This window comes from Rhipicephalus microplus, chromosome X, assembly GCF_043290135.1.
Source record: "Rhipicephalus microplus isolate Deutch F79 chromosome X, USDA_Rmic, whole genome shotgun sequence".
NCBI classification, from domain to species: Eukaryota; Metazoa; Arthropoda; class Arachnida; order Ixodida; family Ixodidae; genus Rhipicephalus; species Rhipicephalus microplus.
This window is the reverse complement of record NC_134710.1, coordinates 274037668-274060469: the sequence shown is the minus strand read 5'-3', so window position 1 is coordinate 274060469 and position 22802 is coordinate 274037668. Positions and strand designations below refer to the sequence as shown.

Sequence of the window (22802 nt, the reverse complement as noted above, 5' to 3'; positions counted from 1 at the left end):
AGAAGCCGAACTGGTCCAGTGGAGGCAGATATTTCTAACTCTGGTGAAGGAAAACAAGGCCGGAACAGACCGCGAAGGGAAATTAAATTTAGTGGTTTCTCAAAATTTCCCCATGACAGCAGTAATTTCGGTCAACGTATCATAAAATTTCTATTAACCGAGGGGAACAAGAATACGCTGAATGTAAGTATCGGTAAAAAATATACTTTAACAGCTGCTGATTGTATACGGCGGCGTATCATAGAACGTGGAATGAATACTAGTTAGTGAATGACGTAACGGTAGAACGTTTGAAATGAGCACTTTCGTTTCCTGTTCACGGTGAATTATGGTTTAAGACCACATTCAGCATTATAGATGGCCTGCGAGGTGAGGCTCCATGCAACAGTGCTCCCTAAATTCTAGTCAGGTATCATAAAGCAATTTTTTGTTTGTTTTTTTTAGGTGGGGGGGATGAGGTCTGTTTGACTGACGGGTCATAAACATGTAGCTTCCTATGTTTACTTTATAAGCGTCATTTGCTCATTCACTCTGATTCCTGCTTATGTTACTGTGCCATCTTTTTCTATAAAGGACGATATATACGTAATAAGAGTGTCAAACTTAATTTTGTGAGCTGAAAGCACGCTTTAGCTGCCCTATTTTGGCAACTAGCACACGAGAACCCATGACTGCGCCTTCACCGGACATCGACAGTTTCGCTCAAATCGAGAGGACATGAAAGTAGCCAGGAATGAGCCAAGTAGCCAAGATGTTTTTTTCTGCCGCCACCGGACTGAGGAAGCACCCAAATTGGCGCAACGTAGCCAAACACGGCAACTCGGGTATGGAAGTCACAAACTACTCCAGCAACTTTATTTTACAAAAGGCCCTCGCAGCCACCACGTTGTTTCAGAAAGTAGCATTAGCATGGGCACTTTTTAAGACAGCTCCTTTTCAAAACTTGCAGAAGATTTAGGGTTATGTCTAATAATTTTCCGGAATGCGCAATTCCCTTATTTGAACTCCTCGTTGTTCCAAAATTCGATACCTCGGTTGAAGTGCCGTTGTTGAAGTTCTATAGCTTACGCCTCCCAACCAAACAGCGACATTTCATTAAGCGTGACCTTATCAGGCCGTTCAGCGAAAAAAGGGTATGTAATTGTAACTGGCGACAAGGAAGCAGGAGATTCGACAACAGCCATGCCCAAGTGGGATCATCATTGTTACCATAACAGGGGCCAGTGATCCTCTCTCTCTTTTTTAGAGGTATATGTCGAGAACAGCGGCACCACTTTTAAGTCTTCAGTTGGCATAAAATCCTTCTTGTTTCTCTTTTTGTATAGCCAGAGAATGAAAGAAGAGCCGGCTGTTCAAAACGTATGCAGGATCGCAGCCAACGTGGTCGTACCTTCCATGCTTTGGCGCGCTGCAGCGGACGGAGTACAGGAAAGGGAGGCCGACTCTACAGTCACGCTCGTACCAGACGACGGCGGCCCCGTATTCCAAAAACGACGGCAACCGGCCAGCACACACGCGCACGCGCATACACCCGGTATCCTGCGACTTGCGCCCGTCTGACCATAGGGAGGAAAGTCGCATCACGAGCCGTACAAGAGCCCTCATCTAAAACACCATTAGATGAAGATCAACTCTGAGCCACAGACTCTCTGCTCCAAGCCCAGCCTCGCGCATTGGAAAAAAATCTAACGGGAAAAAATACGAAACAATACAAAACCAGAGAGCGACCAGACACCGAGATGCAGTGCCAGAAACGAGCAACAGGGCGATGAACAAAAGTTAACAGACAGAGAAAAAGAAAACTTTGGGCTATGAAAAAGGAGGAACCTTCTCGCATCTTGTTCGGAGAAGGAAAAGGAACACTTTTCGAACCAGCGCGGCGGTCGGGATAGCGGGGCGAGGGAGCGGGGCGGTGGTAGGCCTCACAGAGAAAGTACCTGCGCGCGGAGTGCGCGTGGTGAACCAGGTCAATAATTGGGGCCACGTAGCCCAGATGCGGCGGCTCCTCTGCGCCCTGCCAGAGGCAGCTCCGGACGATCGCGGAGCGCTTCGAGATCGCCCTCGCCGGCTCGGCAGCTTGAGCGCTTAGCGGAGTTCTTCGAGCAGGTGGACCCTCCGAGGTGCCATGGAGCGGCGCGCCATCGTCTGCGCGCTCTTTGTCCTCTTCTTCCAGTGCATCACCGTCTGTCGTGGTGGCCATGCACAGGGCCCATTTCAGGGACTCCAGGACGTCATGACCAATACTTCGTGGGAAGATCAAGTGAACAAGTCGAAGGTCAATATCGACGCAGTCGCCAACGAGATCTTCCCCTACGTCGTCGAAGGCTCGTCGGAGCTCGACGTCTCGGTTGACTGCATGACGGCATTGCTCAAGACCTTCAAGGCCTTCCGGGACCTCAAGGGATGGGCCGTGAGGCGTGAGTAGCTTCCGTTGCGTACACGTAGTTTTGACGCCAGGTACGCAGCTGTTGAGAAGGAACTCACCGCTGCAGTACTTGAGCATCTCCAATTATCAAATGAAGTTCCTGTTGCATGAGAAATGTAATTTTTATTTAATTACATCAAATTGAGGTTGGATGCTTTCTTAATGCCACCTCTACGTGCTGCTGTTGTCTAGTAAGATAACAGAAGCTAACGAGGCATAATGACACCCTTTCAATTGAAAGCATATTGCAGAACTTGAGATACAATTCAAGAATTGTGAATGCGCGCGTGTGTCAGTTATAATCAGTGCTTTGACTGTCCATCTGCATGAAAGCATTGTTTGCTGAAGCGCATGATGTTTGCTGATCCAATCGCTCATATCCAACTCATCTCTCTCTGGCATGTTAATAAGTTAATATTTGGCACTGTAGTTAGCCTTTCGATTATTTCACAAGTGTTGGTGAGACTACTTTCTTCAGTGCCGTATCACGTCGTTCACGCATAAAAAGGCTTCAGGAAGCGTGAGCGCTAGCGGATACTTGAAGTAAGCAATAGTACTTTCTGTGACTCATTATAGGGCACTATATTGACAAGATATTCAGGTCCATTGCAACAGGTTAATAAAGTGGGCTAGCTGGTCGTTCAGAATCGTTCAGCGAGCTGGAAACGCTGGGGAACACACTAAAAAAGCAAAAACGCTCGTGCTGTGTGCCTCTTTACTTCTTGCGTGTGTTCCCCCACGCTAATAGTTCACTTAACTCAGGTACATTCTATAGGGAATCGAAAATTGGTATAGAAGCACTGCTGGTGGAGTTTTAAAACATAATGGCTAACTTCGACGCTCTCGAGGAAGCTACTTTAGTGGCTGTTATTGTGCTTATTTAGTAAGGCTACCATCATGGTATTGAAGCTTCAAGAAGTTTATGCCATTTCGTTTATGGAAGTGAACTAAAAGATGAGCAAGACTATGCTGGTTTGTAAAGATGGCCAAAATTCAAGAGTGTATGAAAAAAAGTATTTTTGCAAGAGTATAGTCACATGCCGGAATAATTTTTGAGGAATACCGTTTGAGAGCATGCGTCAGAGAGCAATCTTGGCTTGATAAAGGGACTCTCATATGATATCGCAAGGGCATTTAGCTTCCTATAAAAGAAATTTTCAGTGAATATCACGTAACAATGCTCTCGCCAAAAATGGTATTTAAGTTATCGCACCGCTTTAGGCTTCTGCATAGTACCACTATGCTTCCAAATTCGTTATTTTGTTGCTTGAACTTAAATGTGCACATAAGGGCTCCCCCGTTTCATGTCGGACTATGTGCTGTGTAGGTTTGAAAATAAAAGCAGTGGCAAACCAGAGTTTCATCAACTGCATTTAATGGACATTTAGTACAGCTATTCATGCTATAAGTAGACACTCACGTCTTTATATTGTGGTTTTTCTTGAACAGTTAAATATTTTTCCAACAGCATTTTGTGAATACTTGGTTGACCCAATCACCCCCCACCCTGCATTCATTTTTTTTACTTTGAAAGACGTACATTATAATGTGAAAAGTTCTTAACTATATAATATAGTACAATGTAGAACATTGGCAACCAGTGGGTGCATATCAGTGCATAACAAGCAATTTTATAAAGATAATAGAAACCAAGAAGGAATGAACTTATCAAAAAACATAACCACACTTGTCTATGTAGCTGTAGTCACTCACAAAAAAACTTTTTTTTCGCTGGGACTATAGTATTCTTACACAGTATTACACTGTAGTATTACACAACGTATTCTGTATTTTAGACCTAATGAGCTTACTCGTTTTTTAATACTGATTATAGGTCTATAGTTATGCCACTGTTTTGCCTGTCGACCCTAGAAAAATCAAAAATATTTCTTTATATTGAAAAAATTTTCAAGAAGCCTGATTTTCTTGATTCGTTGAAGGGAAAAGCTTCGAAAGCGACAACACCGTGCTTTTTCTCTTCTCTGCCTTAAACAGTCCAAGAAAAAGCTGAGCCTGCATTTAGTACTGCGCAGCATTCTGATAGGAACAGTGTGTCATCGATCATCGCGGTGGCCTTTTCGTTTGGTAATCGCCGGTACAACATGACTGATGGCGCAAGCGAAAACTGCTTGCGCTGATATCAATCGGGATAGTAGTATAGCTTAACACAAAGCTGGAGTGGGTGTTGCTTATTTACTTTGGTTTCTTTCTATCACTCATGTTCCGAACCCTTGTACTCGTCCTAATACGAAGCAGCAGCCAACTGGCTATATCCTCTATTTGACCTACCTGTCACTCCGTTTAACTAAAGAAGGGAGAATGGACTGAGAAGCACGCTTTTGTTAGACAGAAACAGGCCACTCGGTCCATTCATTGTTCTGAAAAACAACTACGCAAGTTACAACTTCCCCCCTTATGTTACGTTTTATCTCATGATGACTACAATTCAATTAAAAATTACAGCTAACGCCACCTATGATTTCCTTAGCTTGATAATTCGTTGCCTTCACATGCTTTTCTATTTCCTTTACCCTTATTTTTATCCCTATATCCTGTAACCAACAATACTTGTACGGCTTCGACGGTGCACCTAGCGTGTACATATGGGCTAGTGACTGTGTGGGCTATGTGTGTACATATGGGCTAGTGACATATGGGCTAGTGACTGCCTTATAATAAAACAAGTTCATAGCTGGTGGTAATATCCGGGCATGTCACCCGCATGGCTGTTAAGTAGATATAGGAATGATTGGCAACACGAGTGGTCTTCGCCATTTTTCTTTATTGCATTTCTAGACTGTGCCACCTTTCCTGGAGTTAGCTTGTCTTTACGAACTTCATAACAGCCATGAAGTCAGTGAAAGCTCTAAATTGTAGCATTGCACAGTTATATCGGGGCATAGCCTGCAAAGTTAATTGTTTTGAATAACAATAATTCTGTTTTACGTATTTCTGATACAATAATTCTATTTTTTTCTGATTACCAATAATTCAGTTTTTTGTTAAAATACATATTTCTTTAGAATGGGGTGGATATACCGAAATATTGGAAACGCAAAGTGTTTAACAGCCTCCGAAGTAGTGCAATTTGGCCGGGATAGCGCACTGTGAACGATTAAACCAAACAAAGGAATATTGCATCCAGATTACGTTAATCACTCATGACACAATTAATGAAAATGTCTGCAATTCCTGGGGAAAAATAAATCAGACAGGCATGCAGTGTTTACTAGTTATCCTGAGAGTGGTGGATCGAGAAATTGCGGGCTTCGCACAAGTATACGCTTCGTGGATAACACAATCGTGGGCGTTAGGGAGATGTTTCGCAATCCCTCTAAAGCACGTCTACAGGGTGGAAAAGTGCAGCACAATATACCCTTTTATGGAACGGCCTTTCTTGCCAGGCAGTCTGCTCTCTGTCACTGACGCATCGCCGCGAAATACAGACGGTGGAAGTCGAAGCATATATCACGTTTGAACACTCGCCGCGCGCTGTCGTGCCCAATCGCCCGCAGCACAGAAGTTCCCAGGTTGATTGATTTGTGGGGTTTAACATCGCAAAACCACCATATGATTATGAAAGACGCCGTAGTGGAGGGCTCCGGAAATTTTGACCACCTGGGGTTCTTTAACGTGCACCCAAATCTGAGTACACGGGCCTACAACATTTCCGCCTCCATCGGAAATGCAGCCGCCACAGCCGGGATTTGATACCGCGACCTGCGGGTCAGCAGCCGAGTACCTTAGCCACTAGACCACCGTGGCGGGGCAGAAGTTCCCAGGATAGTTTGTATTTATACCTGTCCGGTCAGTGGCCCGAGCCCGTAAAGATAGCACTGAGAGAACCTCGGCAAGACAGTCTAAACTATGCATGCCATGCGTGCGTGCTCACGTTGTGCATTTGTGTGTGCTTATACAACTATAAAGACATATTCGCGGCAAGCTGGCGAGGAAGATCTAGGACACCCGTAGCTTTTAAGGCATAAAGAGAAAGAAGAAATCCCAAGGCGTGTCCATCTGTGCGTGCCTTGCCCGCATTGCTCGAAGCTCTTGCGGTGAGCCCGTAATCACAGGGCGACGTCGGGAGTCGAGGCCACCTCGTTATGCATCGGGCGTCTCCATTACGGTACCGCTTCTCGTAGCGACTGCAGCTTAAAGGTCGCCACTCAGCCAAAGAAACGAACAGGCTGTTCTTTACACTGCACAATCACTTCTTGTTTGTTTGTTGGCTTTCCACTTTTCATTCTGGTATTTGCAGCGATATTCTCCCGTATGTGTTTTCCTCGCATTGTTGTAGAGACGTAATTTGTTCATGCGAACGTTATCGTATACGTGTGTTACAGAAATTTTCCTTCGTATACATGCATATGTCGGCATGCTAATCCTAATACGTTGGATACGACGGGGGAATCCAGGGAGTTCAGCCTTTAAACACTTTCCTGCAAGTATGCGACGATAATGCACTAAATATAAATACATGGTGCTCGATGTTATACCACGAGCCATTCTATGAAACAAATTGTTTTTCCGACCTAATGTCATTTGCCTTCGAGAGGGGATGTCTTGAACAGTCGATTTATTCTTCCGTTTATTTTCACCAGTGCGCTGTTCTTGTATTTGTTTCTATCGCGTGACCTTGAACGTCGAAAAAGACAATGTCAGTGCTCTTGGGATGTTGAAACGCAGTCACAGCCACTCAGGCGCCAAGTCGCGCAATACCTCTTGAATAAGCCCATCTGCGCTGGCTGCCGTCTTCGTACATCTCTGGCGCCCTAAAACTGGGTTAAGTGCGACACGCTCTGCTGCCCGGTTGTAATGACCACCCGGCACCGTGCTAGAGACAATCACTCGCGCTTCGCCTATTTGCCTCTCTTGGCAGTGAACGCTATTCGTTTAGGTGGAATTTAGTTGTCGCGTAGCGACAAACGATGAGAAGTGCTGAAATACAAACAACAACGCACTGCGTGCGAATGGAATGTCAAAGGCTCGCGCTCGGCCATCTGGCACTCAGTTCATTGACTCACACTTACTTTTTTTTTACTTTCTTTGTATGGCAAACATCCAACTGTGTGCTATTCTCGTCGTTTGCTTTAACCGCCCTATCATTTACTTTTTTGTTCAGTTTTTTTTTTACTGCTACAAGTGGTGAACACAACCGATGCATGTTCAGCTTGTTTCATTATCTGCAGTAGTAACTTCCAGTTTCATTCTATGTCGCAATAATTATTTCTAGCTTTTCACTGACTCGTTACGGATAGCGAAGACACCAGTTTTTAGTGCGTCACTTGCATACAGTCACGTAGCCAGAGTGTGGCACGCTGGGCCGGTGCCACCTCCTCTTTCATGAAATAAAACCCTGTTTGGCAATCTCCACATGAGCTGTCATGTTTTAAAACATTTTTTTCCGTAAGTTAACATGAACCTCGTCATCTGTATTACACATATACTGCTTCAGTATTTGGCCTCCCTCAGAGTACGCGTTCGTTGCGTGTGTGTCTATTGCGTGTCAAAGTTCTCACTATGGTCCGTTTTAAGTAAACATTAGGCGTGTTCAAAAGAGTGCCGTAAATTTGTGTGCGGTTATTGCAACGTCACATGAAAGCTGACTGCGTCATCCTCAGTGTATCAATTTTCTTTGTGTAGATTATTTTGGGGGCCAAGTTGGTGCCTTCTAATTTCTGTCACATGCGCAAGTCTTTCTTCGCGCTACGCAAGAAAAGACACAGGGAAAGGTCGAGCACACTCGCTTTTTTACAGCCCATTTTTCCTTATGGTTGAATAATTTCTATCAAGTTAATCAATATAACTGTTTGTAAGAAGAGGACACGTTCAAAAATCAAGTGTGAAACGCTTCCACCACTTGACCTGAATTATACCTTTTGATTTTGTAAAACGACCCAACGTGACTTAAAGAAATGACTTCCCACGACTCAACTGTGAAAAGTGAAGCCACAGTCAGGCGGTATGCATGAAACTACTACAAAAAAAGCAGCAGAGACAGTGAGAAAGTGGGACACGAAATCTTTGCAGTCTGTTTCAATAGATTACATCTGGCGGTGTATATTCACAAGTTCTCGGGTCATTACAAGAGAAGAGAGGGGGACTTCGACACTTCATGGTAGTTTTCAAATTCGACGACGCTACAGGTGGTGGTTTGCTTGAGTCGGTGTGGTGGCTGAGAATTTTACGGCGTTGGTGCGTGTTCACGTAGCACGTGAATGCCTGCCCACAAGTTTTGTCTACGAACTGAGTGAGCTACGCTAGTATACGACGCACCGCAGCCAAAGGGCCCCTGTGTGCTAGCGCTCGCCCTGTATATCCGCCTCAAGAGACGTTCTCAATCTGTACGTGCTTCCTGCTTCCTTTTCCTTCAAGGATGCGCATTCGCAGAAAGCACGACATATGTGGAGCCAACGCACGCGACCACGCGCTCACGCACGGAACCATGTGCGTTCATAAGCAGGCACCTATAAGACTCCGACATAAGCGAATATTCAGCGAGACGCGGCTCTATACACGTACACGCATTCCTGCCTATAAGGACATTCTGTTTAATGCTTCCCCGGGAAAGCTCCGCAACTGAATTGCTTCGCTTAGCTTCTAAAATGAAAATGTCGTAATAAAGAAGCAAATGCCACGCACAATTTTCAATCTGTGAAGAGAAGGGACACTGTATATGCCCCTTTCAGTCACGGTGTGTACTAATGAAGGCACACACTTCAATGGCACGTCACACACCACGTGTTTGATCAAATGACTTGAAACTTTGTGTTCACATTTAAGCAGGCCTCTTGAGGAGACAGATGGTGATTATTTAACATTGTTATGCTGTGTGTTCCTGCAGAGGATGACTTTGCCGGATGTACTAGCATGTTCGACAATTGTTTGACTTGACGCATTCTAAGACCAACGTAAAAAATATTTTTTTTCTTCACTCGAAACAAATGCAACCAAAAAACTAACTGCACGTATTTTGAGCCTAATATCAGATTCCTTTTATGCAAGTACTGAAGCTGACTGGTGGCAGAATAGTTTAATAATTAGTTACACGCTAATTAGCTTTAGTTACTAAAACTCACGCGACTCAATGCTTTCCTTCGCTTTTTTACTTGTAGTGTTATACTGAGTGCCCAGAAATTGTGCCGTGCGAATTGGACACGTTTCGAACAGCGCATCATAATTCGTGAATGAAGGGGTTATGTTAGGCGGTGAGCTTTGAATCTTACGCAGTTTAACAGCAATGCATACAGTGGTGTTCCCTCTAGTTTTCTGTGGTTGCAACCTAATGAAGGTTTATTTTTGTGTATTAGAGCCGTACAAGCGTTATAAAGTTGTTTTTCGTGCATTTATTAGTATGGGGTTATATATGTCCTGCATTGTGCTTCGAGTATGCCTTAAGTCACGTATCAAAAAGACCGCTTGTCCTCTTCCACACATCAGCGTGGAGATTTCACATGTACGTCTCGTGAACGATGAGGATCTAAAATGCTTGCTAAGTTAGAAAGAAGGATAACTCATACATCCACACTCGTGCATTGCACACATCCAAAATTAACTTCATACCTCTTATTTCATAGTGGCACGTATTAACTTTGGAGGAGATGTAAACAGCTTAATTGTATGTATAGTCACAACAGAGAAGAGTCAGGTCTCGCATAATCAGCGGCCACTTACCTTTTAGACTTTGTGATATACCCGGTCTATAGAGAGAGCGAGAAATGGAGAGGGATGGCAAGCAGGTGAACCAAGCTTTGGCTTGGTTGGCTACTTGGAATTGGGGAAAGGGAGAATATTAGAAGCGGAAAGATAAAGAAGAGGGAAGAGGTGTAGCCCTGTCGCGGTGGTCTAGTGGCTGAAGTACTCGGCTGCTGACTCGCAGGTCGCGAGATCGAATCCCGGCTGCGGCGGCTGCATTTCCGATGGAGGCGGAAATGTTCTAGACCCGTGTGTTCAGATTTTTATGCACGTTAAAGAACCTTAGGTGGTCAAAATTTCTGGAGCCCTCCACTACGGCGTCTCTCATAATCATATGGTGGTTTTGGGACGTTAAACCCTACATATCAATCAAGGGAAGAAGCGTAACAACGAAATGAATAAACAGTCAGCTTGAAACTACACAAGTTGGTCTTCTGGGGTCGGGCTCAGCAGTATGATCTGCCACTGCTTATCGTTAGTTATTGTGCAGCCTTGACTAGCCACCAAGATTGCCTTCTAATCACCCACTCTGGGCAGATACATCAATAAGTATGTTGTTCTCCGTAGTACTGCTTGAATTTCATCACCTCCGGATACATATTGGTTTGAAGGAGGTGCAAACCAACCTCTGGAAAAAAAGAAAGCTTCGTAGAAAAATGGCGCATCTGTGAAGAAAGACCCGTTGAGGGCGTGTTGGTCGTGAGCGTTGTTGCAAACGGGGCTAACGATGAGAATGAAGTGAGTATTTGTGTAATGCGCTCAAAGTCTCAGCTAAGGGCAGCGTTCATGCTCATTTTACAGGGAAGTTGCATCTCTATATATACATAGCCATGGCGCCGCACTTTCTCACGTTCGACACACGAGCAACATCACATATAGCTAAATAAGACATTTTAAGAACATGCGTGCCTCCGAAATGACCCAATCTATACAATGACAACTTACTGAGAGGTTCGTAGAACGTTTCTTTAATGTTTAGAAGAGCCAGAACAGGAATTATACTATGCCTGATTGATTAATCATGATCATCAGAAGAGGGTGATATATTTAGAACTTTGTATTTGGGAGTAAAAATGAAGTATCCCATCTTGTTGCGTATTCGCAGGCAAATGCTGACATCGTTTTCACAGCCAATAGAGCATTAGGGCTTAACAATGGTTGGAGGTACATAATAAATCATGGTAAAAACGAAGATTAGCTTCGGTAACTTCAGCAGTCTTGCGTGTGCAGGTGCACATACTATACAAACAACAAAATGAATTGAAAAATTGACGACCACCTGTTCGTAGCGCAAATATACAAAAAAATTCACATGGATTTTTCAGAAAGAAAGCTTCCTGGTTGGCGCAGAATTCATCTTTCTCCGGTAATCGCACTCAAGACCAACGCCTTTGCGGGTTCCATCAATTGAGCCAACAAGGATGCTAGCAACTGACACCATGGCAGCTAATTGGAAGTACTAACTACAAACAATGGCTAGCCAGTTTGATTCCGCAAAATGGAGGACTGATTATGACCTCTGAGTATATTTCTGAAAAAAATATAATTTTTAACACTAGCTGCTCTAAGAATCCTAGACAACACCCAAGAAGCGCTTCTTAAAGGCAAATGTTGGAAGCACAGATTGGTTCAAAGAATAAAAACTCGTTAGGCAGTGCTCTATCCTTTCTCGAGACTTATACACGGAGTACATACTCGGCATCTGTGACTTGAAAAACAAGGCAATAGGAACAATAACTGGAGAATAAAAGGTGGAGCTTACAATATGCTGACGGCGCTACGTTAGCGGCAGGAAATGTAAAACGTGCTGATCTCGAACTTTGAAGGTTACAAAAAAAAAGTGAGTAAGCTGACCTTTACCTGAGTACAAATAAGAATTAAGTCATGTGTACTGGTGAAGAACGGAAAATTCAGACAAATAAAGACGTCATAAATGCTGCAGAGCGCGAAGTTCTTCTAGGACCTAAAACAAACGCAGGGGAGAGCATTACAAAAAAAGGCAGTGGCTAATTATATTGGAAATAGATGGATAGGGTTGACCTTTCAAAAGTACAAAAGGCAATACTACCTTCCCCAAGGCCAAATTCTTCTGGTAAACGCCCTGTCCTTTCCCTGGTCATGTATGGGGGCGAGTTGTAGACCTTCAAAAAAGATGTGAGATAGCAATCGGATTGTTCTGAGCTGTGCTGCGATGGCTTAGAGTTTTGAGAATTACATGAACTGCCAAATAAACGGATATCTCACTAGTAACATAGATGAATTTTGAAAGTCGTTTCGAAGCAAAGGGAAGCAAAGGGGAGCCTTCCTCACTTTGGTCATGTTAAGCGAGGTTCTAGTTCAGTGGGGTGAAGATTATTGTCAGCCAAAGTTGAAGGTAAGGAAAATTGAAGATGCTCGCGATAGTTATATATAGTTCTTAAGATCACAGAAAAGTATCAAAGTGAGTGTGAAGCGTTCGCACAAAAAATTATCGCAAGCTTCCGTATACTCGTGATGTTTGTTACCTGGTGTGACCAACAAGTTCAAGGCAGTTCACAAAACAACAACATCCACCGCAAAGGTCACAAATTTATTATTACGCCGTCGTCATGTTTGTATACAGCACTCTTGCGGATGCCCAGTGTGATTGGTCGACTTAGTAATATTACAGTGACATCGGTGGCTAGTGAGTGTGTGTATACCAGAACAGCGTTATCGTGCTTCTGAGGCAACTATAGACTTAAGAGAAAGAGAGAAACAGAGATTGGTGTTGTGCGGAAAGTCAGGGAGGTTAACCGGAAGATAAATATCCGGTTTGCTAACCTGCACTGGGAAAGGGGTAAGTAGATAAAAAAGAGTAAGGAAGAGTCAGAGAGAGAGAGAGAGGGGGGGGGGCACGCACGTACATACGAGAGCATCATAATCGTCTACAAGGCTCGCAGAAACTTCAGGAGTGCCCTCGTCACTTTCTGGTGTGAAGCTAATTATGTTCGACATTCTAACGGGAGAAAGAAAGAAAGATAAATGAAAGACAAGGAGGTTAAGCAGAGGAAGACTCCGGTGAGCTACCCTTTACTCAGGAAGGAGAAAATGGGGGTAAGAAATGAAAGAGAAGAGTTTGTGACAGTAGGGAAATAAATGTAGGGACTGGAGCACGATTTCAGTACTAGCCAGCAACATTGTCCGCAAACAGCCACAGTCTGTCTCTAAGTCCGGTTGCTTGCAGGACCCGCAACAACGCCCTCATAGTGGCATTCGCACCCGCATTCTAATATTTATTTATAGGGAAGCGAGTGGTATTTCAAGCTCGGCAACACTGCTGAGTCTCTGAGAAGTCAATGACCCGGGATGTCTTAGGTGGCTTCTTCGCTGCCGCAATATTCTCAAATTCAACCCCCATCCGGATGTAACGGTGTACCATTCCGATAGGGATAGAATATTTATCTATTTACTGCCTGCTTTAAAGCTCTCAAAATGCGCGCTAAAAAGCGATAACAAAATTTTTCAGTGAAGCAACTGATGGAGCATGAACTAAGAATTATCTTTGTGGAGGCTTGTTAAACAGTCTCAGCACACACAGAGAGACCAAAAACAAAAAATAAAGCTCAAGTGCGAGGTTGGCAGACAAAAAGCAAAGGTAATGAGGATAGAGAAGTTAAAGATATTACGCAGATGCCACCAGTGGGTGTTGTTTTGACAACTTCCAGTGAAAATTCCCAAATAGAAACTTCAGAAACGTCAGGGCACCCCAATAGGTGTCATGAAACACCAATACTACAGTCGACATGGTTTGTTCAGTAAAATACATCCGGAGTGACTGACTGGCTCCTCGTCTGGGTCAGAAGAGTTGAGTTGAAAGGCTGCTAACTACTCGAGTGATGCAAGCGGCGCTCTTTCACTTCAAACTTTGCGTTGGCTTCGCGTGCCATCGGCGAGAGAATGACACGAAACCTACTTTGTGCTTTTGTATGCGTTGCGTCGACATTTTGTGGTTCTCAAGACAATAGAAACAGTTTTCAAAGAACCGTCTGAGATTCAGTTTTACACTTGTCTGCTATTGTTTTGTCTCGTATGGTTTTCGTTTGTTAAGAGCGTAATAGCCGTTTATTGTTGAGAAATTTAATAACAGTCGATTACAGCCATTTAGAACTAAATAAGCAAGAACTGTCAAATGAACACCATGAGACACGGTGCTTTGTCCACTTTTTTTTCAACTATTGTTACAATATCACATTGCGTTGGAAAACTGATCCTGTAAATTTCACGTTTAAACCACATGACTAACGTACTGTACTAAATTTTTTTCGCACTATTTCTTTACTATTATCTATTTTGCAAGCATGTCCCCTGAAAAACAAGTTCCTAAGGATCGGCTTAATAAGACACCTTGTATCACGTGGTAGCATCTTTATGCGAAGTTGTAACAGTAAAAAAGGGCGCGAAGAGCTCTCTACTGCTGATTTCCTATACTCATTCATGCAAAAAAAAAATATGCCACAATGTCACTAGCCGTGAACAACTCCGCAAGTACAACACGAACAGTTTGTTGTAAATACAGGCTGGACGTTTGACAAATGCGCTGGTGGCAATGCGCCTTCGCGAATGTGGCTTGGAAGGGGGAAACGTGAAGGCGGAAGTGTAGGCCCCATCAACAAAACGCACGCTCCTCAAGTGGGCTGCACCTTGCTACATGGTCGCCATACAGGTGCGAGAACAGGGCAACAAGGAGGCAAAACAATTCAGGGGTTTCGCGACCAACCTGGGGTCATGTGTCTAATGGTTGATAAATCGCGAAAGAAAGGAGACTCTGCACCAGCGCCACACTACCTCAATGCATCGATGATGGCGTGCGCACGCCGCAGCTCGATGCCGAACGACCGTTAACTTGTGTCGAGAGCGTTCTGTCCTATACAGGCCACGGTACTTTCCCTTACTGGGACCGTTTCAGGAGGGGGGGGGGATTGCAAGGCTTTGGTGGTTAGAGGTGAGTCGTGTAAGCCTTTGTAGCCCGCTTCGCTATTCTAGTCTCACCGCCGATGGTAACTCGCAAAGATGCACTAAATGATACGCGGCAGCCGGCTGGGATTGAAGAGGTCATTGACTCGATGGTGGCTGTTCCAGAACGTGTGTAAAGCTAAGGAAAACTCAAATAGTAGTGCACGTTTCGCTCCGCAGTTTTTGTAGCAACACGTTAAGGAAAGAAGCGCTCGAAAATGTACGATTCACTGTGTAGCACGTGCCCGTGTGGCAGTTCAGAGTCGCTTATTTTCATGCGGCCATCGCATTCAAAAGAAGAGCATTTCAGCCAACTGCATGCAGATTTCGGACAATGTAGCTGCAAGCTTGCTTGCGCTCATTGGAACTCAAAATATGTTGCTGGTCGCTACACCGATAGTGCGCGGACCACATCACAGTATGAATACTTACATCGCTAGTCAAAAGCAAAACAATGGCGTAACTTTTTTTCTTTCCCATAATGTGTAAAAAATCATCCGTACATTTTAATTTTCCACATTTTCTTCCTCTTAGTCACAGCCATAAAGGTTCATTTATTCTATTAGCTTCCGTGACAAATATATTGTTAATAATAAAATGTTTATTTGGTTATTTATTTATTTATTTATTTATTTATTTATTGTTCCTCTTTCACCTGCTTGACCGCTTGCATACTTCGTTATCTCAATAAGGTTGCCATTTGAATCTGTTGGTTTGCCATTAGAATACACGAATTTGCGCGACTGAGACACGCACAGCAGAGAGACACGATCACGACACGATGCGCTTCGACGCGCACCTGTGCCACTCTATTTAAGCAGTAACGAATAATAAGCATCACAATATATGCAACAGCAGCACGGGACGAGAATTATTAATTAAATTTTCTTCACTTGTTTGGCCAAACTAATGAGGAGAGGTAGTAGGGGAGCATGAGGACAGGCGTATTAACCAGTACGTAAGATTTGGCGTTTATATCCGCTTTGCGGGTGTGGCGTTGCTAGTATAGAGGTAAGACGTTAAGAGAAAGTGAAAGAGAAAGAGAGCGATTTCTGGAAGAGGAAGTTCTTTCACGATGTGCCTGGATGTAAGACTGGGTTTGATGGCCCATGGGATCGTAGCTAAGCTCCCTGATATCACCAGCTTGTGAAGTAATTTACTAGCAAAACTGAGATCCGAAATATCTAGTAGAGTTTAATCGTGACAGCCAAGGGTCGACCTGACCCAAAGCCAAGACAAACTAAACACACTAGCTCAACCAGAGATTTCCTTTCTTCGATTTTGTTCTGCGTTTTTCGATGCCGCTATGAACAGAAACTTTGGAATATATAGCGAAGAAGCCTCATTATTTCAAGGTTTTGAGGAAGCAGGCAGGTGGATCTACTGTGGCAATGTACTCCATTCATTGACCGACGGGTATGCGGTCAGTAAGACAGCGTGACGGGCACGACAGCGCGCATACGCGTACTGTACGGCTTTGATCAGGCTCCTGCGCCGCAGAAGCTCGCACCTTCGGCAGTGACCGTGCTACGCGAACTCAAGACCTGAAAAGCTTGGGGCATTTCGCAGGCGAAGAGCACTTTGCGCGCGTTTCACTCCGGCCGCTACGCGTGCGTCGACGATCGAGGAACAACGCGGAACGGGCCGCTCGAGGAAGATTCGGCTTGTACAGCGAGATCTGTGGCAGCGACCGGTTTGGAAACGGAGCCAGCGAAGTGGAAGTCGAATGTGGGCTACATTATTTTCCGAGAGGACTAAACTGAATAAAAAAAGGAAGCATAAAAAGTAGATGATACAAAGAAAATACGAGGAACCCAGAGGAAACTTTACGTTCGGAAACATATGTGCGAAAACGCGCTTATATGCCTTACCTAGAAGGTGCTTATATCTACAGAAGAAGTGGGAATGTCCTGTCAACATCCTGTGAGCGCTGCGCAAACAGGAAAAAAGTAAATCGGGACCATGTGTATATTACACCGGCTTTGTCCTGATAATCTGTATATACATTGCTCACTGGGACAAGGGCCACCGAGCGAATGTTGCAGCGTGGCGAGGAGAATCGATGTTTTGTGGGATCAGACTGATTACGTCATCGCATGACAGGACAAAATGAAAAGTTTCGCTTCTCGTAAATTTCACTGAATTTTCTGGTGCATGAATTTATCGTGCAGTTCTGCCGCGAATAAAAATAAATACGATAGGTTTCGCTTGCGCTATCTCGCAGATAAGTCAACTAACAGAGAAAAGAACTTTCCTGCTTCGAGTACGACTAATTTTTCGTAGCATGCGTATACGGGACCGTGTTATAGCAAGCAGTGTTCAGGCTGCTACCGAAAGGTGGAGATGAGTATCGGGACACTTTGCTTACAATTCACTAACTTCTGTGTCGTGGACGTAGAGTTTAGAGCGGTTATCAATACCACAAATGAAGTTGCGCGATCTCATTGCTCTTAAGGCTTGGCGTTCACGGTAACCTATTTGTTTTGTGATCATGTCTCTTTTTTTCGTTTAGAAGAAAATAAGGCTGCGCTGCACGTCACAAAAAAAAAAAAACCTTCGTTAGTAGATATGCATTCATTTTTGTTTTCCTTTTGTTTTCCTTAGAATAACAGATATCTCTCAAAACCGTACGTGGCCATCGTTGTAAGGTACATCGTTGCAGGTAGCCTTCGACTGTAAAAGCTGTTTTCTCCGACAGCAAGAGCGACTCAATGCGAGGTGAACCATGGCATTTGTGTTGTTTCGCAGTGATGGATGCATCAGGCAAGCTACCCGAGGGCCTTCTCGAAGGACGCATGGCATCCATCGGCTCCTACGATGAGTGCCTCGACCTGGTTGCCGAGTACAAGACGCAGGAGTTGTACCGCGGCAAGTATTGCACAGTCTTCCTTTCGTCGGGCCACAATGTTCAGGAGATGTTCAACAACGAGACTGACGCCTCCGCTCACCTGTCGACGCTGCTCAGGCACCCTAAGGTAAGTGTGCTCATTGTGGGACTGCAAGCAGGGATGGAACATACGTGATGGCACTCAGATGACATTAAGAGCCGTGTTCACGAAAAGGCTAGGGCTGTTTGCTGGAGAAGGTCCAAGTTATTCATGGTGTCAGATAGAGAGGCTGCCAGGTAAAGAAAAACAATACTTAAAAGGAATAGCTTGGTTCAATTCAGTCCATGCTGTGTAGGCAGACATATCTTCAATACAAAAAAAAAGTATCCATGTGATTGAAAGTTGTTCGACTTCAAACAGAACATTCGGAACTATGTTCACAAAGTGTTCTCAGGTTAAAATATTTTGTAAGAGCATATGTCGTCTAATCTTGATGTTGAACTTATAATTAACTGAGGCAGCCCGGCAACTGCAAGCAGCATTTACAAGCGATAATGGTTGCTAAATTTGGACCCGTCGCATCGGCATCAGTGCCGACTTACAGAACTTTTTCTATGTGCGAGGACAGCTTTTATTAACACGTTGCCTTGATATTCCTATTGGCACTGTTCTTTTTGGTGTTCGCTTCTATTTGGCAACCGTTCTTTTGCATACAAACTGCTTTGGGTATCGATAGGCTGCCCAACCACAATCAATAAAGCTGAGAGACCATAACAACAAAGAAGGGGCAGGTGGCGCAGTGGTATAGGAGAGGTGCTCATAACTCTTCCCGAAGTATATCACAAGCCAGGACGATGTTGGTTTTCAAGGCAGGCCATGCGCTAGTGCAATTCTGCCATTGGTGGGGTCTTTTGAAGCGTAGTGATGGCCACTCACAAAGCAAGTTTGTATGATGAGGTCTCATACTACGTTGTGCCAGCCAATTCTGTTGAAAAGAGATATTTTAATGATAACCGGCTGATGAGCTACTGCAAAAAGAAAACAAGGAAGGATACCCCACTTCACTACGGCTGTCTAAGCAAGGGAAGGGTGTGACCGCTGCCCTGAAGGTGCGTCAGGCAAGTACAAAAGCATTATTTAGCTGGGATTACAGATGATTCAGTAGCCATAACTTTCTGTCTTGTTCCCTAGCTATGAAATTTGGATAAGCTAGAGACGTAGAAAACCACTCTGAAAAAAGCAAAAAAAATAATCACTGCTCAAGCACTCCGTACAAATGGTTAACCAGCGAAAGCTGAAACGTGTGGCTTAGGTGTTCAGTGGTGAGTTCAACCCGACGCTGGACTGAAGCGTTTCACAATAATTGATTACATGTTCGTCCTTCGTAATGTGGTTAGAAACACGTTTAGCTTGGGTTTACTTACCAGAGTGTTTATTTAAAGTGCCACACATTGTGCCTCGCATGATCACGGTCGTAGAGGAGTGTAGTGAGTGGTTAAGTGCACTCCACAATGCGTTATTCACAGTGGTTGTTCTCGAACCACTGGCGGCCACAGACGTCGCAGCCGAAGCCGAAGTGCCACTGGAGAAACTCCCGCCAAAAGCGGGCATTCGCCCCGGCGAACGCACTTCTGCAATCACCACGCTGTCGCTGTTGTGCCCGCAACACCACCTTGTTCGGCGCGGATTGTAGCAAGCGATTGACATCGCGAGCTAACTCGGCGGCGTGGTTTGCCGGATCCGCCCGCCGCCGGCGTTTGCATTCTCGTTCGCAATTTAGCACAGCTTGGAAGGCTGCCGCATCATTGGTATGCAGTTGCTGACGGCACTCGGCCTATCGGGCCTGTTTTTGTGCCAGGACTGCTCCATCGGCTCGGCGAATGCGAGCTCTCTCACGTTTCCACTCTCGGTGCTCTGCTAGAGTTGTCCGTATCTTACTCATGTGGAAGATTTCAGTAGAAACTGATGCACGCGTGGTCGGCGCTAGAGCGGCGACGGGATAGACGACGTCGCTCACAACGAAGCCAATGGCGCGCATGCTTAGGTACAACGCTGAGAACTACGTAGCTGATATATATAGCACAGCCAACAGAGACCGCTCGTGATACCGATACCGAACTGTTCTTTGGTTGGCCCAGCCATATACAGGTTTTGCTGTAAAAAGGTATATGTACATGCGATGATGCCTTGGCTTCAGCTGATGAATCTCAGATTCGTCAGCTGTACTCATTACTGAACTCATATTGTGACCAGTGTTTGAACTTTGGCTACAAAGGCTATAAACAGGCACGGCAGACATAAGCTCCCGTTTGCTTTACAAATAAGAAAGGCCATGCATTAGAGTATGCATCGCAACTTCATACATTCCCGGAGACGGTTGCCATGTGCAGGCTCGATTTATTTCTTTGCTTTCTGCATAATATATAGTTTTATTCCTTTCGAGGAAGCTCTAGCTACTGTGATTTGCGTGTGGCTAAGCAAATGCAGAATAGTTTTCCACGTGAAATGTGGCACACTTGTGTGGCCGTCACCTTGTGTTTCTTCTGACTGGCTAGACACTATAGTTTGTGGCTTAGGTGACACACATTGAAAAAAAAAACATGATGTAATCCATTGTTAGAGGACCTATTTTCACTTGTTCCTTCGTTTTATTTACCTACAGAGGATGACTCGGATCGTGTACCGCGTCTCTCCCCAAAGCCGCAAATTTCGACTGGGTGTCTGCGTGCCATCTGTCTGCACTCTTGACGACGTGCAAAATGTCGTCGCGCACAGTAAGTTGCACTAAGGCAGTAAGTATAGTGGCGCTATGTTGCTACTCTATGTGTCTTGCCGAAATTCAGTGCCGTTCTCCGTCCCTTTAACACTATGCGTTCTGTGACGTGTTGCAGTAATGTTGCATCAGGTGACGCTAAAGGAACATACTGATACTGAAACACGACTTTGTGAACCCTTGACTCTGACTGGTTTCAAATGTGAAGCATTTTTTTAGCTAACTTCAACGACATTGAGCGTATCTATTTATCTATCTATCTTGCCGCTTATTTTTGGGTGCTCTCGTGGTCACCCCTTAAATTGGCGTGAACCAAAATTAGCGTGGGAGCGTAAGATGATTTGACGAATATGCCCAGGTCAGGACATGAATATTGTCCCAATCCCGTCGCGTACGTCGTCAAAAATTTCCCGCCAGACAATGGCACATACGCACGGGAGGGTATGTGCCGCTGGTATGCGGGTATGTGCCACAGGTGATTCACACTCAGTATCTACCCAGGAACGACGACAACATACATGGGCAATTTTAAACCGCGAACATTAAGAAAAGAACCATCGATAGCGCTGACCCAATGAATGCAAAGAATAAATGTCAGGGTCACAGCTGGAATCGAACCCAAGCATTCTGCGTGGCAATGAGGCATTTTACCACAGAGCTACGCCAGGTATTGGAACTACTTTTTGAATAGATGCCAATCTCAATAGTGATTGCAGCGCTGCCTACCCAATTTTATAAACTTTACATGTGTACTCCTTTGATACAGCCGTCACATTGAGTTAACGTCAGTTGTGGTTAGTTGCCATGTGCTGAAGTTGATTTATGTAGCAGTGTCCTGGGCCAGCATCCTCGAGAGCATAAGCGCTTCATAACAGCTTCTGGTGTTGCTAATACGCATGTTCCAGTTGGAATCGTTGCGCAAATGCCAACAACTGGTCATATAAACATCCGCAGCTGTTCAACATATATATGTCTGTGCGTGCAACATTTGTACATATACTTAGCGTCATTTCATGGCGTGCCGCTCAATAAAGAATTGCAGCATGGTCAACTTCCCTCCGCATGCTTCGAATAACGTCGATTCCAAGGTACGTGGGATCTGCTGATTTTTTTCCTTCAAAAAAGATGGTTGCTCCCAGGGCCAATCGAAAGACGTGATACTCACAAAGGCCACATGTTTGAACATTGTGACCTCTTTTGTGATTAGCTTAACTGTGTACAGTGACAATGCATGGTTACAGACATTACCACCGGTTTTCTCACCTTACACTTGTGCTTTATTTTGTATACTTTTTTTTCGCGGATCTCCTCTCATTAAGGAAGTGATAGCAGATTTCAGTGCCCAGAAGCTTCAGGTTCTATGCAAAGGATCACCGAAGAGCCCGTTTCAAGGTCTTTGCATATGACAGATGAATCAGACGTCAATAAAGGGCAGTATTGTGCAGAATGCACATGACAGAGAAAATCAAAGCTTTCAGAGAGGGCAATGTTTTTTGACTTAGTTCATCCCTTATACCTTTAAAATAGCCGAAGAACAATTGGTGCTCAAAACTGCTACTAATGTAATACGAATGCAATGGTAACGCAATCTGTACGCTCTTTGATATATAACACAATTTCTGACATTTTTTTTCTTTTTATGCTTGCAGCATCTTCAAAGTCGATCGGCGCGAAGACGCAAGTTAGCCGCTGTGTAGTGAAAGAAGATGTGTCTATAAGTGGACTACAGGTCTTCCTCATGTAAGTTACTCAAATCACTATTACTGCCCATGTGAAGTAGAGAGAGAGAGAGAGAGAGAGAAGGAATGTAAGAAAAGTAGGAAGGTTAACTAGACTACGTCCAGTTTACTGCCCTATATGTGAGGATAAGGCAATAAGAGAAAGCCACACGAGCTCTTCTACAATTTGTGAAAGCAACATCACTGAGCGACCGCCTGTGGAACCTGCACTCAGTGCGTGGCGTGCAATCAGCACCTCATTCTTTCTCTCTCTTTCTTTTACTCCTATTTGAAGCAAGAAATTCCACCATTTATCTGCTAAATTGTTTGTGCTCGAAAAAGAACAGCGCGTCAAATTTATATTGTGTAAAGGATTAGAGTTAGTTTAC

At 44.4% G+C, this 22802-nt stretch overlaps 1 protein-coding gene across 1 annotated transcript in view; it reads left to right on the top strand.

Annotated features, from left to right (window-relative positions):
* Nucleotides 1-1996: 1996 nt before the first annotated feature.
* The window catches only part of LOC119162210 (O-acyltransferase like protein), a 51340-nt gene continuing 30534 nt past the window's right edge, over nucleotides 1997-22802 (top strand). The window contains exons 1-4 of the mRNA XM_037414675.2: nucleotides 1997-2417; nucleotides 17843-18069; nucleotides 20585-20696; nucleotides 22345-22435. Coding sequence (XP_037270572.2) covers nucleotides 2126-2417; nucleotides 17843-18069; nucleotides 20585-20696; nucleotides 22345-22435 — 722 coding nt within the window. The 5' untranslated portion in view covers nucleotides 1997-2125. The remainder of the gene's footprint in view (nucleotides 2418-17842; nucleotides 18070-20584; nucleotides 20697-22344; nucleotides 22436-22802) is intronic.